At 37.7% G+C, this 16,643-nt stretch overlaps 1 protein-coding gene across 11 annotated transcripts in view; it reads right to left on the reverse strand.

Annotated features, from left to right (window-relative positions):
* The window catches only part of hdac5 (histone deacetylase 5), a 330,728-nt gene that overhangs the window by 20,800 nt on the left and 293,285 nt on the right, over nt 1-16,643 (reverse strand). For all 11 annotated transcript variants that reach the window (XM_063037383.1, XM_063037380.1, XM_063037381.1 and 8 more), the window contains 4 exons: nt 9,880-9,987; nt 8,319-8,374; nt 7,468-7,555; nt 7,017-7,136 (listed from right to left, as the gene is read on the reverse strand). In XM_063037383.1, coding sequence (XP_062893453.1) covers nt 7,017-7,136; nt 7,468-7,555; nt 8,319-8,374; nt 9,880-9,987 — 372 coding nt within the window. The remainder of the gene's footprint in view (nt 1-7,016; nt 7,137-7,467; nt 7,556-8,318; nt 8,375-9,879; nt 9,988-16,643) is intronic.

Raw genomic sequence — 16,643 nt, forward strand, 5'->3', positions numbered from 1 at the left:
ACAGACACGGTTTATCAGATTCTTGCTGATAGGCTGGCATAAAAGAGCTAACAACATTGTATCACATTATATAAATAATATGCATTTGGACCATGAGGTTCTTGTCCACCTATAACCTTGGATTTGGTATAAAATTACTTCTTTGGCAGATTCCAGTGTTGGATACATCTTGTTGATGGTTCAAAAAGTGAAGTGAGATCAGACAATGGTCAACAAGTAAAAAACTGCTCCCTATAGCTTGAAGTCCAATTTGACTGAAATACAATGATTTAAAAATCGATGCATTAACATGAACAAAAGAAATGTGTAAGTGTCCAAATTCTATGATCAGTATATCTGTGACACCATTGGTTTACACAGAGAAATGGTATGGTGATAGTATAAACAATATTTTGTATGCGAAAGGTAGACGACCATTACGTACACTACTGATCTGTGTAAGGTAGGAATATGAGGTTGGATCCAGCAGCAAAATCTCATAGATGTTCATTATGTAGCACTGCATTAACCTAGCTGTAGTCCCAATGGGCACATTGATTTCAAATGGAAGTAGCAAATGTTAAGAAAGTAGCCAGTTGCCTTTTAATTTAAATGTGTTTAATTGTTTAACTACATGAGTTCTTTAATTTTTTAAATCAAGAAAAAGTATATTTTTCAAAAGTGCTTGAATATCACGTGTTCAATTTAAACCATTGCTCCAACTGTTATTATGATCTGAGGGCAAAGTGTTACAAACTGTCAAGTGGACCTGCGGAAGGTCCACCACTGACACTCCCTGTGTTAATCTGTGCCTCTTTGAGAACCACGGCCCATCCTCAGAGCAAAAGTACAGGCAGCAAAAAAGACATGCACTGCACGTGTAGATGATTGGCAAACTTGGCCAGCTTGTGGATCACCCCAATATGCTTTACTGTAGTTTGCAAGACAGCTAGGGCTTGCTAACTTAAAAAGTGCAAAAGACAGGGATTTGGTAAATGTAGTAGTTGGCTAAAAAAAAAAGGAACGACTCATCTTTACATCTCCAATACATGCGACTTTTGTTAGCTGAAGGCTGGAAGTATGTCTTAGTATAAACCAGAGTTTTATATTTTAAAAAATCATTAAACAGTACTATCAGGTATTGTGTATTAGTTCTTAATTGTTTTCAATGAATCCAGTGTAGGTTGCCGTGTTCTTTTGACTGTAAATGAACAAAATCAGCGCAGACAATTAGTGTACATAATGGACTGCCTTCATGCAATTTTTGCATCTTTCAAATCTTCATTTTCAATTTAACATTCAAGATGAATATTGATACTTACAAATTCTTTGTAGTTCCTAACTTGTTGAAGTAGTGAAATAGTTTCATTTTCACTCCTAGTAGTTCCTCGCATCTCCAAGCCTCAATGCTTGAAACCACAGTGAGCAAAATAGTTCAGAATCGTCTTACTGCTTATTTCTTGGCAACTATCAGTGACAAAAATCACTGCTTTTTGAACATTACCACATGGAACTGACACTATTTAAAAAACTGTTCACACTAAGCATGGTGTAGTGTTTAACAGCCACATAAGTGCATGTGTCTGACACTAGTTAGAAACTATTCAGCAAGTGTCTCCTGTCCCAGTTAAGTGGTATAGTATCCCAAATAAACTTTTTGGGGTTTAAGAGTTGTCCCAAATAATGGCTGTCCCAATTAACCAGAATCCACTGTATTGAGAGTTTCTGTCTCTGTCAGTCTTTCAGATAATAAGGTCCAGATTCACACAAACACATGGGTGAAAAATTCTTGCTCATCTGCACTCTAATCTTTCCACCATTTATGAAAGCCCAGGAACACCACACATTTCTATTACACATCTTCAGATATTGTTTGTATTCCAGAAACTTTAGCTGAGTGTTTAAGCTGGAGTCCTGAGTTGTTCTGAGTAGGGGCAGAATCTTCAAAGGATAGATATATTCTCTTCAGCTTAGTCTCAAAGGCTGTGTGGCTTGTCAAGTTTAAGGAAATCTCGTCAGGGTTAAAGAAGAACTTAAAGAGGGAGGAGAGGATGCAGTTTTTGTGGTGCTTGTAGGAACCAATCATCTAAGACTAAAGAAAACAGTCCTGTTGAAGTATGAGTATTTGGCTCTAAACTATCGATCAGCATCACATAGATAACGATCTCCTGGGTCATATGCAAACTGGCACAGACAAACTAAACATGTCAGAAAGATAAAAGGAGAGGAAAGAACTTCCAGTCAAGATGGTGTTGAGCTGTGATGTCTGTTGATATTGTGGCTCAGCATTTTTAGGTTCACAGGGATGGTTTTGGGACAGTGCAGATAGTTAAGTGTCACGTTTGGGTTTAGGGACAGGGATGAGGGAGAGATAGAGGTCAGGGATAAGAGCTAGTCTTCAGAGTCCAGGTCAGAGATTTCCAAAGTTGAAGTCAGGACATCAGGTGTTGAATAGACCAGACAGACAATCCCTGGGATGGCAAGTCCCAGATTAGAGGTCTACATGGGCAGGAGTCACAAGGGTCACCAGGGGTGGAGGTCTGTCTGTGCATCAAACCAATGATCAGTGGGTTCTGGGGTTGAGACCTGAAGGTCAAACTCATGACTGGTGAGTCCTAGGGTCGAAGCCTGAAGGTTGTCAAAGACAGGAGGACAAAGCCCAAAGGTCAAAGTCCAGAACTCAATCAATCTGGAAGTAGATGCCCCAAGGTGAAGCCCTGGGTCAGCACGTCCACAGTCAGAGGCCTGATGTCTCCAAGTCCAGGACAGAGACTAGAGGTTGGAGGACTAATGTTTGCAAGTCTGAGATTCTGGGGCCAAGGACGAGAGTACCTGAGGCAGCGTGTCCTGTGGTTGGAGGCCTGTGTATGTGAGTGGGTGGGTGGCAAAGGGGCTTGTTTTGCTGTTGCTGTCTTGTTTTTGTTGGTGCTGCTTGTGTTGCTCTGTTGAACATGGTGGGCATGCTATGTTGGCACTGAAATGTGTGGCAACATTTGCAGGCTGTGTTAGTTGTTAAAACAAACAAGGCATTTCTGTGTATGTTTCGATGTATATGTGATAAATAAATCTGAATCTGAAATTTGACTTTCAATTCACAGGTCACGGGGAAAGAGGGAGCTGTTCCTCTGGAAATGGACTTTATTTGAATTTTGCTGAGACCAGCATTCTGGCAAAATGAGCAAAAGGACAAGGTGATAACAGCAATATAGTTAATGATAAGCTGTTTGTGGCATGAAAGTCAACATGTACAATGATAAGGATGCAGTAACAGATCTGGTCAAAATAGAGAAAGATTGGAAAAGGTCAAAAGTACATGGTCTCCATCTGAACATGTATATTTGAAACAGAACAGATAAACTTATTACGCAAGTAGAGAAAAATGGATAAGATTTAAAAGTTATTGCAGAGATATGGCTGCAGGATAGTATGGGTAGAACAAAGAGAGAGGCACAGTACACCTGATAATAAAGATGCTGTTAGTACAGTGGTGAAACATGATCATGATTCAGAATATTGGGAAATAGATTGGCTGAGATACAAAATAATAGTTTGTAGAAATAAACTTTAGGTCATTTAACAGCTTTACATTGCACAGGGCATCAGTCAAGAAATATAGATGTGACTCTCAAAGCAGTGTGATATATGTGCATAACTTTTGGTCTATTAATGAAATCAAATTGGCCAAGGCAGTCCTGAGGTTGGAATACGATTGCCACTGTTTCCTGGATAACTATATCATGGACAAGAACAGGGAACTGTCTATTTTAGATCTGGTCATGTGTAATGAACATCCTATCCCATTATGGAAAATACCTACTGTACAGGAGGCATTGCCTCAAAAAGGCAATATCAATCAGAAATCTCCACCATTTGTTCTATGCTGTTTTCTTGCAGTTATTATCAGGCAGGAGGTACAGAAGCCCAAAGTCCCATACCACCTTGTTTAAGAATAGCTATGTCCCTTCAACCATTAGTTTCTAGGAAAACCCTAATCCGCAATCTCAGTATAACAACACTTTTTTTCATTTCTAATTGCTTTCTTTTTTGTATAATTCTGTATAATTTGTGTAACTTATGTTTCTCATGTGAATCTTATATCACTAATGTTATGTGCCTGTGATGTTACTGCAAGTAAGTTTTTCATTGCACTATGCATATATGTACTTATGCATGAGACAATAAACCTGTCTTTCGCATTTGACAAGGCTTCCTGTGGCAGGCTCATATAGAAAGTCAGGAGGCATGAAATCCAGGGAAACTTGGCTGCATGAATTCAGAATTGTCTTGCCCATAGAAGGCAGAGGGTGGTAGCAGATGGAGCTTATTCAACCTGGAGGTTGGTGACTACTAGTGTTCCACAGGGATCTGTTCTGGGACCCCTGCTCTTTGTGGCTTTTATAAATGATTTGGATGAGGAAGGGTGGGTTAGTAAGTTTGCAAGGTTGGTGGTGTTGTGGATAAGGTAAGAGGTTGTTGTAGGTTACAATGGGATATTGATAGGAGGCAGAGCTGGGCTGATAAGTGACGGAGTTCAATCCGGAAAAGTGTGAAGTGATATACTTTGGAAGGTTGAGCTCGAGGACAGAGCTTGAAGGGTTAATGGAAGGATTCTTAGCAGTGAGGAGGAACACATGGCCATGGGTGGTAGTAAATGCAGATATATTAGAGATATTTAACAGACTTTAACAGATAAGCATATTGATGAAAGAAAAATAGAGGGCTATGGGAGGAAGGGGTTAAATTGATTGATCTTGGAATAGGTTAAATGGTGAGCACAGCATCATGGGCCGAAGGGCATATACTGTGCTGTACTGTTCTATATTCTAACAACTCATGAACTGTTTGAGAACAGTGACTGTAGTGTGACAGAATTCAGTTAAAATATAACAAACAGTTTGAGACTAGGGATTTAAAGTTAAATGTTTTCAAAATTAGATTAAAAGATATTACTATGAATAACAGTAGCATATATTTGATATTACATTATAAAAAGCCATTCAAATGTAGAAATGATAAAAGAATAATTGTATTGGCATGAAAGATGTGGATTACAATGTGTTGTCTTCTGAAGATCTCCCTATTATATTTGACCTTATAATAGGGAGAACTTAAAAATATAATAAAAATGGATATAAGCTAGCAAGGAACAGAAAAAGAGGTTTTACGAGCTTTTATGATAATGTACAAATATGAAACTGTGAAAATAAAGGTTGGTCTCTTAGAAGCTGGAACAGTGTAATTAATTAAGAACATAAAAGTGTAGAAAACTATTTTGCATCGGTATTCATAGAGCAAGATCCCAAAACATTCCAAAAATTATAAAAAAAAACAAGACAAAAGAGATGAAGGGAGAAATGTAAAACAATTATTAACAAAGAAAACATACTCAGTAAACTAATGTGATTACAGGCTGACAAATTAACTCTGTCCAGGGTCCTTAAAAAATTGGCTGCAGAGATGGTGGATATATTGGTTATGACCTTTCAAAATCCCCAAGTGTCAGGAAGTGCCCTAATAGTTTGGAAAACTGCACATGAAGCCTCACTATTCAAGAAGGGAAGGGAAGTTGGCTTAATATATGCTGATGAAAAACTGCTGGAGTTCTTTATTAAGGAAGGAGTAACAAGACACATTATGAGATCATTTACTGATCCTGTCTCATTGCATATGACCAGATCTAAAATAGCCTATTCCCAGTTTTGCTGATGACATAATATCTTAGGAAATGGTCTCAATGGCATTTCATGAACTCATACTTAACATTACATTGATTTTCTCAGTCTACATTAAAAAAGCACGACAGCACCTCTGCTTCTACAGGAGTCTGCGGAGGTTCAGCATGTCAGCGAATACCTTGGCAAACTTCCATGGATGTGTGGTGGAAAGTGTGCTGACTGGCTGCATTACGGCCTGGTATGGGAACACCAACACTTTTGAGTGGAAAATCCTACAAAAGGTAGTGGATTCAGCCCAGTACATCACGAGTAACACCCTCCCAACCATTAAGCATATCCACACTAAATGCCGCCGTAGCAACCATCATCAAAAGTCTTCACCACCCACATACTCTTTTCTTGCTGCTGCCATCAGGTAGAAGGTACGAGTACCTCAGGATTCACACCACCAAGTTCAAGAACAGTTACTACCCCTCAACCATCAGGCTCTTGAACAAATGGGGATAACTACACTCATTTAAGGACTCTGTTATATTGATGGATGTTATACTGTTATTTCATGCTCGTTATTTATTGCTATTTATTTATATTTGCATTTGTACAATTTGTTTATAGTTAATAATTACTGTTCTATAGATTTGCTAAGTATGCTTGCAGAAAAAGAAACTCAGGGTTGTATGTGGTGACATGTATGTACTCTGATAGCTTCCATTTAGCGCGGGAGGGGGGAGCTGGGGGGTACTTTGGGGTTCTAACATTTAACTGTTCATTCTTTGGGGCACTCCTCTGTTTTCATGGATGGTTGTGAAGAAAAAGCATTTCAAGATGTATATTGTATACATTTCTCTGACATTAAATTGTACCTTTGAACCTTTTGATAATAAATTTCACTTTGAACTTTTGAAAAAAAAGAGCCAGCATGGCTTTATGAAAGGGCAACAGATCTTGACAACTTTATCAGAGTTTTTTTCCCCCCAAAGAGCATAAAGGAGAACCCAGAGATGCAGAATATTTAGATTTCCAAAATGCAATCATAGATTTAGAAATAACCTTTCAAATTATCTTTCGGAAGAATTGAAAAATTTAGAGCTAAACAGATTTAAAAATTTACTGTATGTAAGTGGAGGAAGAGGAGAAGAGAGCAAAAACATCTGTGAAAGGATGCAAGGCAAGACAAAGTAAATGACGTAAAGGACGACTCTTTCTCAGTGCAGCCCTAGTGCTTCACTTTTTGCTTTCAGGAGTTATGCTAACTTTAGTTTGTTGAATTAGGTGACCCAATTATGACTTGACTATTTCAAGGGAAACATTATACTCAAATATTTAAAAGCATTAAGTTAATGGTAGCTGACAGTAACTCACTTCATCTGGGGCACCACTGCCAGGAAAGAAGTTTCCATCATCATATCGATGAAGCGAAATGTATAACACATTAGGATCATTGTAAAAGGCCTGCTGTGTGCCATTTCCATGGTGAATATCCTGCAAGTAATGCAAACAAACAGATCAATTTCAAAAGCATAAAAATGGAGGAACAACAATATTGATTAATTTCCTGAGCCCTCCAAAATTACCTTTTAATTATCCAAGCTAGTTCATACATTCTTTGTACCAGAAATTGCTGCCTTAAACGTTCAGAATTCATATTTTTCCAAATATACAATTAGACAAAGCTTTCCGTCCAGTGATTAAATTGAACGAAAATTTAAGACAGCTACCATTGTTGTCTTAATAAACACAATCACTTGTACTGCAGAGATGTTGCCTGAATTTTAATATTATTTATAACTCTTTAATCAAATGTAAAACATACCCAATCCACAATTAAAATTTTTCCAATGCTAAGTTTCTGCTTGAGTAGTTTAGCTGATATTGCCACTGAGTTGAAAAAGCAAAATCCCCTGGAAGAGAAAATCAAAAAGACAGGAAAGCAAATTTAATCTAAAGGTAATGGTCATAGGTATCAAAATAACTTGGGGGTTAATGATTTTTGTTCCTAACAACAAGAAAAAACTTATTTTCATCATTATCACAAATATTAAGTTGTCAAAATTAACTTCAGATACTCTTTTATTTAGAAATTGTAAAGGCAACTATTATAGAATATGTTAAAAAACATTGAATTGTTCAAAAAGAACACTATTTGTTTAAAAGGGTCCATTTACCTCTCGTATTTCTTGAGAAAAATAATTCAATCCTCCAATCCAAAATATTAGAAGGCAATATACAATGTAATACAAAGCTAGATATTAAAATCTAACTTTAATATTACGGTAGCATGGCAGTTATTATGATGTTATTACAACTTGGGGCATTGTAGCTTGGACTTCAATTCCGACACCATCTGTAAGGAGTTCGTATGTCCCTCTCTGTGAATACGTGGGCTTTCTCTGGGTGCTCCAGGTTCCTCCCATGTTCAAAGATGTACCAGTTAGTAGGTTAATTAGTCATTATACATTTTCTGTGATTAAACTAGGGTTAAATAGATGGGTTGCTGGATGGTGCGGCTCTTTGGGCCGGAAGGGCCTGTTCCGCACTGTAACTCTAAACAAATAAACAGAAATTGTCTTTTGAGTATGCACTGCTATCTAGGCACTCTGAATATATTAGTTTAGTTCTGTGGACATGTCACCCTATGGATTTAACTTTTGTTGTAGAACTTACATTGCAGTGGATTCTTCTGCATGATGTCCAGGTGGTCTGACAACAGCAAAACCATTCTGTGCAAAACAAAATTCATCATAAATCCTGAAACATATACTTCACACAGATGACAAACTTCAATTCTTTTTGAAATTAATTTGCACATTCAGATTATACAAATGGAAAAAAAAATAATTGTATAAACACAGCACATTATGTAAATACAGTACAACGAATGCTCCACGAGCAAAAGGTATTTAAAACTATATACAGATTATTTTTCCTGATGGTTCACTTGAAGATTCTGTAGAATATTATAAAACTGAATGATAATAAAAAAAACTATGCTTATTTGATGAGACATAATTTAAGACTTATATGGGCGTGACATGGTATTTTCACAAGGACTCTGCAAGAACAAAATAACAGATAATTTTCTAGACTATCATCTCTCATATTGTGTGATGGATAGAAGCTGAAGCATACTAAAGACCTTATCTAACCGCCTGCAAAAGTCAAGCTGCAGGTGAACAGGATGAAATAATCACTGTTCAATGGGGCTATGTTTTAATTACCTAAGAATGCTATTTGATTTCAAATTATACTGAAACAAAAGAATCACCACACTGTTCCTGGCTTCCCAGGATGCCAATATAGGCATTACACATCTTTGGGCAAAAAAAAGCTTAAGTTAGTTTTTATGAATAGAGTAAGAAATGGTGAAATCATCTAATCAGGGTTAATAAACATAGAAATGGAAAAACACCCGAAACATTTGAAATTTGGTTAAGGACTACTAAAATTTAAGGAATGTTATATAATACTTAATTTGTTTGAATTGAGTAATACTGGATTTGTGGGATAGAACACTATTAAGCTTAAACCCATGATTAACTTCAAGGAGATATTCTGATGAGATACTTGCAATAAAAGCACTCAATGACAAGAGGATAGAGAGGCAAAAGTAAATGGGTGCTCCCACAAGGTATTCTCTCAATTTTGTGGATGCTCAGTTACAAGATAGACTATAATGAAGTTTTCCTCTAATTAGTTCCTCAACCGAAGGCTGATAAGAGATATTTAGAAAAGATAACTTATTTAAACTATTGTTAAATACCTTATGTAAATAAGTAAATAATGTTTCAGATTTTGTTGAGCATTTACGGCTGTCCTCATTTTTGGAAAAATATTACACACTTGCTTCCAGTGATTCTCCTACTTGAACTTAGAGAATTCTAACACCAAGGATATGACCAGAACTAAAATAGCCTATTCCCAAATATTCTTTTCATTTCCTGAGACGTGGCAGTATCAGCATCGAGTTCCTTCTGTTAGTTGCAGCTTGTAAGCCTAAATTCTTATGCCTATGCTGAGTTCAATGGTGAGCACAATTTACAGGATTGTGGCAAACCACTGATGGTAACGTAGATTTCTTGCATTTGAAAACTTGTGAAAAAATCATAGGGTTTCTGAGGGTTTCAAAGAAACCAAGAGTTTCCAACAGTGAAGCTACGCCATGTTTTTAAAAGCCATATAAGGGTTCTGTTCTTGTTCACAATAGATACAATAGTCCTCGTCATACCTTGAGCTCCCCTGCAGCCACCTTGAATGAAAGTTCAATGACACAGCCAACTGCCATGCGAACAGCGCTAGAAGAATGCATCTCATTCCACACAGTGTCACTGTCCACCTAGAAATATCAAAAAATCTTATTTTCTAATTATAAATTAGACATTCTAGAATCAGTTAGCCAAATAATTTGGTCACAAAAAATGGGTAAATTAGTTCATTATTATAAATAGCTACTATTTACATGCTTTTCTTCAATGGAAGGAAATGCTGGAATGTATATTTCAGATGTTATTGGACAGAAAGTGAGAGAATTTCAAAGCTGAGGTTTCCAACAACTCTAGCACAGCTAAGAATTGTTGGCTGAGGGAAGCTAAGAACACTAGAATTGAAGGAAAGCAAAGTTAGGGAGACGATATAAATTTGATGCAAGTCACAGAAATACTGAGAACCAAGCAGTGAACGGATATGACATAATTTTTATAGTTTGTGGGCTTATAGGTCAGTAAACTCAAAGGGATGGGTGAATGGGTCTTCCTCATTATAAAATGAACAGTAGAGTTTTGAATTTGTGCAGGTTTGCACAACATAAAATATTGAAGCCCAGGAGAGAAGAAGCATGGTTAAGTATAATGAAGACTGTAGCATAGCTGTGACCGGAGCAGCAGGTCTCTAAGGGCAAGGGTAAAATGTGGCAATGCTCTAAAGTTGCTAATCTTGATGCTGGAGTGTTTTTGGATTGAAAGGTCAGCCAGTACCAAATCCAATACCACAGATGCATTCTACAGGCCTCCAAAATAATAGTAATAAAACATAAATACATGTGTGAGCAATCACATTTTTGAGAAGCATTGCAATAAATGATATTGAAAATTTCTAGGTAGAACACGTGCTTGGTTGTATCTTGTTAAAAGTTTCAAAAAACACTCTCTGATGGCTGGCTTAAGAATACTGCTTAAAAATACTAAAAGTCTTAGCACTGTTATTGAGTAGCTGAGCTGGCTTGTTAACTTGCAGGTGTTTCGTTACCCAGCTAGGCAACATCATCAATGCAACTTTGAATGAAATGTTGGTGATCTACATTGTGAAGAAAATAGAGTTGTTCCCGTGTGGAGCTTTGCCAGCTAGCAAAGGTTTCCCATTGACAAGCAAGTTTGAGCTTGTTGCACCTGTGGGTCTTTAAGATGTTGGAAAAGATTTGTAGCTCGGGTTGAGGATGTTAATGTAGATAACCAACATTTCATTTGAAGTTGCACTGATGATGTTGCCTAGCTGGGCAACGAAACATCTGCAAGCTAACAAGCCAGCTCGGCGAGCTACATCCTCAACCCAAGCAACATCTTAAAGTCTTAGCACTCCTTATGCCAAAGGAAATTCAGCATAATTATTAATTCATAGGGTGCGACATCAGTAACAATGTCAGTATTTGCTCTTCATCTTCAACTGCTCTTTTCCTGAAAGACTGTTAGGAAGCAATCTGATTAATGAGTCTGGAGCTTCATTTGACCAGACCAGGTGAGGATGGCAGATTTCTTTTCCCAATGAACTTCAAGAATCAAAAGGGTTTTTGCATCAACTTACTAGATCCATGGATACCACTACAGTTGCTGGAAATCTGAAATAAAGGTGAATGGTGCAAATACCCAACAGGTCAAGGAGCATTTATCTCCTATTTAGACTTTCCTCAGACACAACCACTGCTATTAACAAGCCTTGAACAGCTTCTCTCAGTTGTGTTATCTAGTCAAATCACTTGTGTCATTTATTTTCTCTTGCTCTCTAGCTAATCACAGAAATTCCTTTTGCTTTCTCCTCCTCCGATGCAATTTAAAATATGTTTGAATTTAATTTTTCTTAGTTCTGATGAAAGGTCGGCCAACAGAAATTTTAACTTATTCTGATTGCCAGATTCTGCCAAACCTGCTGGTATTTCCAGCAATTTCCACTTTTAGTTCCGAATTCCCGCATCTGTCATTATTTTTGTTTTTCCATAGTGCTGTCACACTCTAATTTCCCTCAGGTTTATTTATTTCCAATATAAGGGCATATAATTCATAAACTTCAACAAATTCAGGTAAAAGTCATGTAACTTATTACACTCCAAAAAAACTGAAGATTTTGCTGACTGTACCATAAGCCTGCTTGATGAAAACACAACATAATCAATAACCATTTAAAAAGCAAAAAATACATTTAGTGCATGAAATATATTACTTTCACGAACTCCGTATTACAGGTGCTTCTATTTCTCAAGGAAACACTATGCAAAGTTTCTCCCGATCTCCAAAAGATAAAGGAACTAATTCCAAACTATCTAGTTAACTTACATACTTTACTTTTAAGTCACTTAGTTACTTTTGCAGTTCTAGCAGTATTTTTATATTTGAACTGATATTTAGAAATTACAGGAAGAAGATAATTCAAAGGAAACGTTTTAATAAAGAAGAATATCAGTGTCGATCAAAAATACAACTTAATTGCAGTGGAAAAATAGAGCTCAGTGGTACTTTGCACCTGCAGACAAGAATAAAATGCTTGGAATGTACAATTTTGGCTCCATTTATAAACCAATTTTGTATGAGAATACAGGTTTCCCCCGCCATCCAAAGGTAGAGCGTTCCTATGAAATGGTTCGTAAGCCGAAATGTCGTAAAACGAAGAAGCAATTACCATTTATTTATATGGGAAAATTTTGTGAGCATTCACAGACCCAAAAACAACCCACCAAATCATGCCAAATAACACATAAAACCTAAAATAACAGTAACATATAGTAAAAGCAGGAATGATATGATAAATACACAGCCTATATAAAGTAGAAATACTTTTCCACAATCATTACTGCACTGTTCTCCGTAGCGAAAATCTCACACAAGCGCCGTCGGCAGAAAATCTCACACAAGCGTTGTTGGCAAAAACACGCGCAAGCGCTCTCCAGTAACCTTTAAGCTATGAAGCTGCCAAATCATACCAAATAACACGTAAAAATACACAGCCTATATAAAGTAGAAATAATGTATGTACAGTGTAGTATCATTTACTGGAATTGGTTCAGCGCCGAGCATGCTGATGATGGTGTGTTAGACTGAGTCGTCACAGGTTGGGGTGGTGCAGTGGCCCCCCACCCTCCGGGCCGCTGACCAATACATTGCCGCGAAGCATGCAGGGGTGCGGCGGTAGCCGGGAGGCACACAGCACATCTTTAAGAAAAAAGCCGAAATAAACATGCTAATTAATTAGGTGCCGCCCAGCATGTAATTGTCGGCCCAGATCAGTGCCGATTTCCGACTGCGTTGTCTCTGATCTGGGCCGACAATTACGTGTCGGGCAGCACCTAATTAATTAGCATGTTTATTTCAGCTTTTTTCTTAAAGATGTGCTGTGTGTATCCCGGCTACTGCTGCATTCTCCGTGAATCGGTATCTCTCTGCGGCCTGGGTGTTGGGGTGGTGGGACACTGGGGTGTCATCTTGTCGCCTGTTTCCATTGGAGCAGGCAACTCATCTTCTCCTATGACTGGCTGGCTCGATTTCGAAAGTCAAGGTTCGTCGTCTGCTGTGGCTGATGTGGAACGCTAACTTGACTGCTGAGCCTTGCGCATTTTTCTATCATACAGTTCTTTGTAAGGACTCAAACCATCTTGCAAATATCCCCTAAACCTACGTACCCTTTCAAAATTAAAGTCGTACTTTATCATTGCAGCGAAAATCTCATGCAGTTGCTTCACGTTCAGTTCGCTACTGCATTCGGTTTCCATTGTTATCCTTTCTTCTTCCAATTGCATCAGCTCTTCATCTATCAGTTCTTGGTCATGGGATGCCAAAACCTCTTTAACATCATCTTCGTCACCTTCCACAAGCCAAACTCACGTTGTCCTTACTTTGTTCACCACGATCGAAATGCTTAATTATGTCTAGTTTTACGCTAAGTGCAACACCCTTACGAGCTCTTTTAGGCTTTTCGGATACCATAGAACTCATTTTGCTAAAGGCTGCTCACAGGCACGTGTTTAAGCAATGCCGGCGAGAATGCCGTTCCGAATCCGGGGGAGAGCGGCTGCCCGGGGCGCGCGCTGGTTTTTTATCGCGCACTGCTTTTTTTTCGTAACAGTGAAAATACCTTCTGAAAGCGAAAACAGGGAACTAATGTAGGTCTTTTGTAACAGTGAGGTTTCGTAAAGCGAACGTTTGAAAAACGGGGGACACCTGTAGTTAATAATATCAGGCAAAGCATTAGAGGATAATTTGTGCACAGTACAGACACACATAAATAAAGTACTGATGGCGGTGGATTCCTCATGGAGAACAATCATATAATGTTGGCTTTCAACATCAACAGTCACCTGTGAATGACACTCCTCCAGTGTGAAAATAAATTGATGTCAAGACATCCTCAATAAAATGTGTGCACAGCAGTAGTGAAAGAATAGAAACCAAACAATAAAAAAGTTTAAATTGTGACTTTGCATTGTAACAAGATTACTGCCAAATCTTGCTGATTCTTCATACCATTTAAGGCTTTAAAAGGGATATCATTTTTGAGAAACAGTGCCACTTTTTGATCATTGTAATTTGTGGTAACTAAGTACACACAGACATGAATGTAAACAAAAATCCTATCTTAATTAGAGTTATATAGCACAGAAACAGGTCCTTTAACCCAGCTTGTCTGTGCCAACGAAGGTGCTTTCCTGAGCTAGTCCCACTTGCCTGCATATGGACATTAATCCTTAAAACCTTTCCTATCCATGAACTCATCCAACTAAATGTCTTTTGAATGTTGTAATTGTACCCGCCCCTACCACTTTCTCAGGCAGCTCATTCCATGCACCCACCACTATCTGTACAACAAACATGCCCCTTAGGTCCTCTTTAAATCTTTCCCCCATCATAGTCGACCGTTATTTTGATCTTTGACGAGGTTATTTCCTGGCAATAGGCTGACAGTTGGCAATTGGATGACTGGAAGCCAGATGCTCATTATTACAACACCAAGTAACAATTCCATGAGATAGCTTGTCTAAAATTTCAGAGTACTACAAAGTCATTGTAACTTTTGTATTTTTTTTTAAAAACAGCTGGAATAAAGCTCTGAATGATCATGATTTAGGTAAGTCTGCCGTTTTAACTTTGTTTCTCTAATCTTCTTAGTAAATAAAGGTACTTCTGGGTAGACTTTCATTGTCATTGGAGAGATCCAATGGATGGTTCTACAGTAGTTCAGTGCTTGCCCAAACGACAAATTCAACTTTTAGTTTAGAAGTGAATGTTTCTCAAGGAAACTGTGCTTTGAACATAAATAAAAATGCATCAGGAAACCATGCTCATGTGAAATCTGGTGGACAGCTGTTAAATTCAATGGCTCCCAAAATCTGAAGAATGATGCCTTATTAGTCTTTGTTAATTGCAAATCTGCTTCCCCAGAGCAGGTACAGTGAACATCAAATTAAACAGGAAGCAGATATGTTTCTAACAAGTTGTGGTTGAACTTTACATGTTTGCTGAATTGATCTTCTGCTGCACATTGAAGACATTAAAATCTACTCCTACATAATCTAGCCACGCAACATTCGTATTATTTCATGAGCTTTAAACTCCAGATTTGTTTTTTCCTTTACGTCTGATCTTCCTATTTCCATTTCTTCTCTTTGCAAATTATTTCATCTTAACCTTTCCAGGTCCTTCTGTTCCATTTGTTTTTTTACCATTTTCTTTCATGGTAGTTACCAACAAATTTACTGCTCACTTAGCACACACTGTCCATTTCTTGTTTTTGTCAAGCCACATCAACATTTTTCCTTCTGTTGAAGTTTACAACAATATTTGGCATAAGTTTCACATAATCAATATGGGTGGTGTATACTTTGATTCAGTGGTATCAAGTCTTAGAGTTACATTCCAATTCAGCAATTTCCCTGGGTCAGCAAATCAGTGAAGGGCTGAACTACTGGAGTTATTCTCTGTGAAAACTGTTTTAGGAACATAATAAACAGGAACAGGAAGAGGCGCATTCTACCCTTTGAGAACACCTTGCCATTCATCAAGATGATGGGTATTGTACTTCAGCACGATACCATAATAAATGGATTCCTTGATACCCAGAAATTTATCGATCACAATAACTGAGCTTTCACAATCATCTTGGATAAAGAAATCCAGAAATTCATCACTGTAAGACAAGAACTTTCTCCATCTCACTGCTTATCATTCTCCCTGCATTTAACTCTTGAAACCCTTAAGAAATTATGTAAATTTCAATGAGATCTTGTCATATTCTCTGAATTCTAAAGAATACAGTCTCAGTACTCAATCCCTCTTGAAAAGGCAACCCCACCATCCTTGAAACTAGATAAGTGAATCTCCTTCACAATGCCTCTGGCATGTATTTCCTTTCTTAACTAAGGTGATCTAAACTAGACAATACTTCAGATGGAATCTCACCAGGGCTGTAAACAATTAAAGCAAGTTGTCCTTACTTCTGGAATCAAACCCTCTGCTTAGAAAGGCTGAAACCATTTGGTCCTTAATTGCCTGCTGCATCTGCATATTGGTCTTAGTAACTTGTGTACTTTGGTCTCTTTGAACATCAATCCTATTCATCTCTCACAATTTACCAGATACTCTTCTTTTCTGTTCTGTGCATCAAAGTGGATAACCTCACATTTTTCCACCTGGTGTTTCATCTGTCATGTTTTTGTTCACTTAAGTAGTTCATCCAAATCCGCTTGAAGTTCTCTACTCATAATCCCAACCAGTTTAGTGTTATCAGTGAATTTAT

The sequence above is a fragment of the Mobula hypostoma genome, chromosome X1 (assembly GCF_963921235.1).
Source record: "Mobula hypostoma chromosome X1, sMobHyp1.1, whole genome shotgun sequence".
Classification (NCBI taxonomy): Eukaryota; Metazoa; Chordata; class Chondrichthyes; order Myliobatiformes; family Myliobatidae; genus Mobula; species Mobula hypostoma.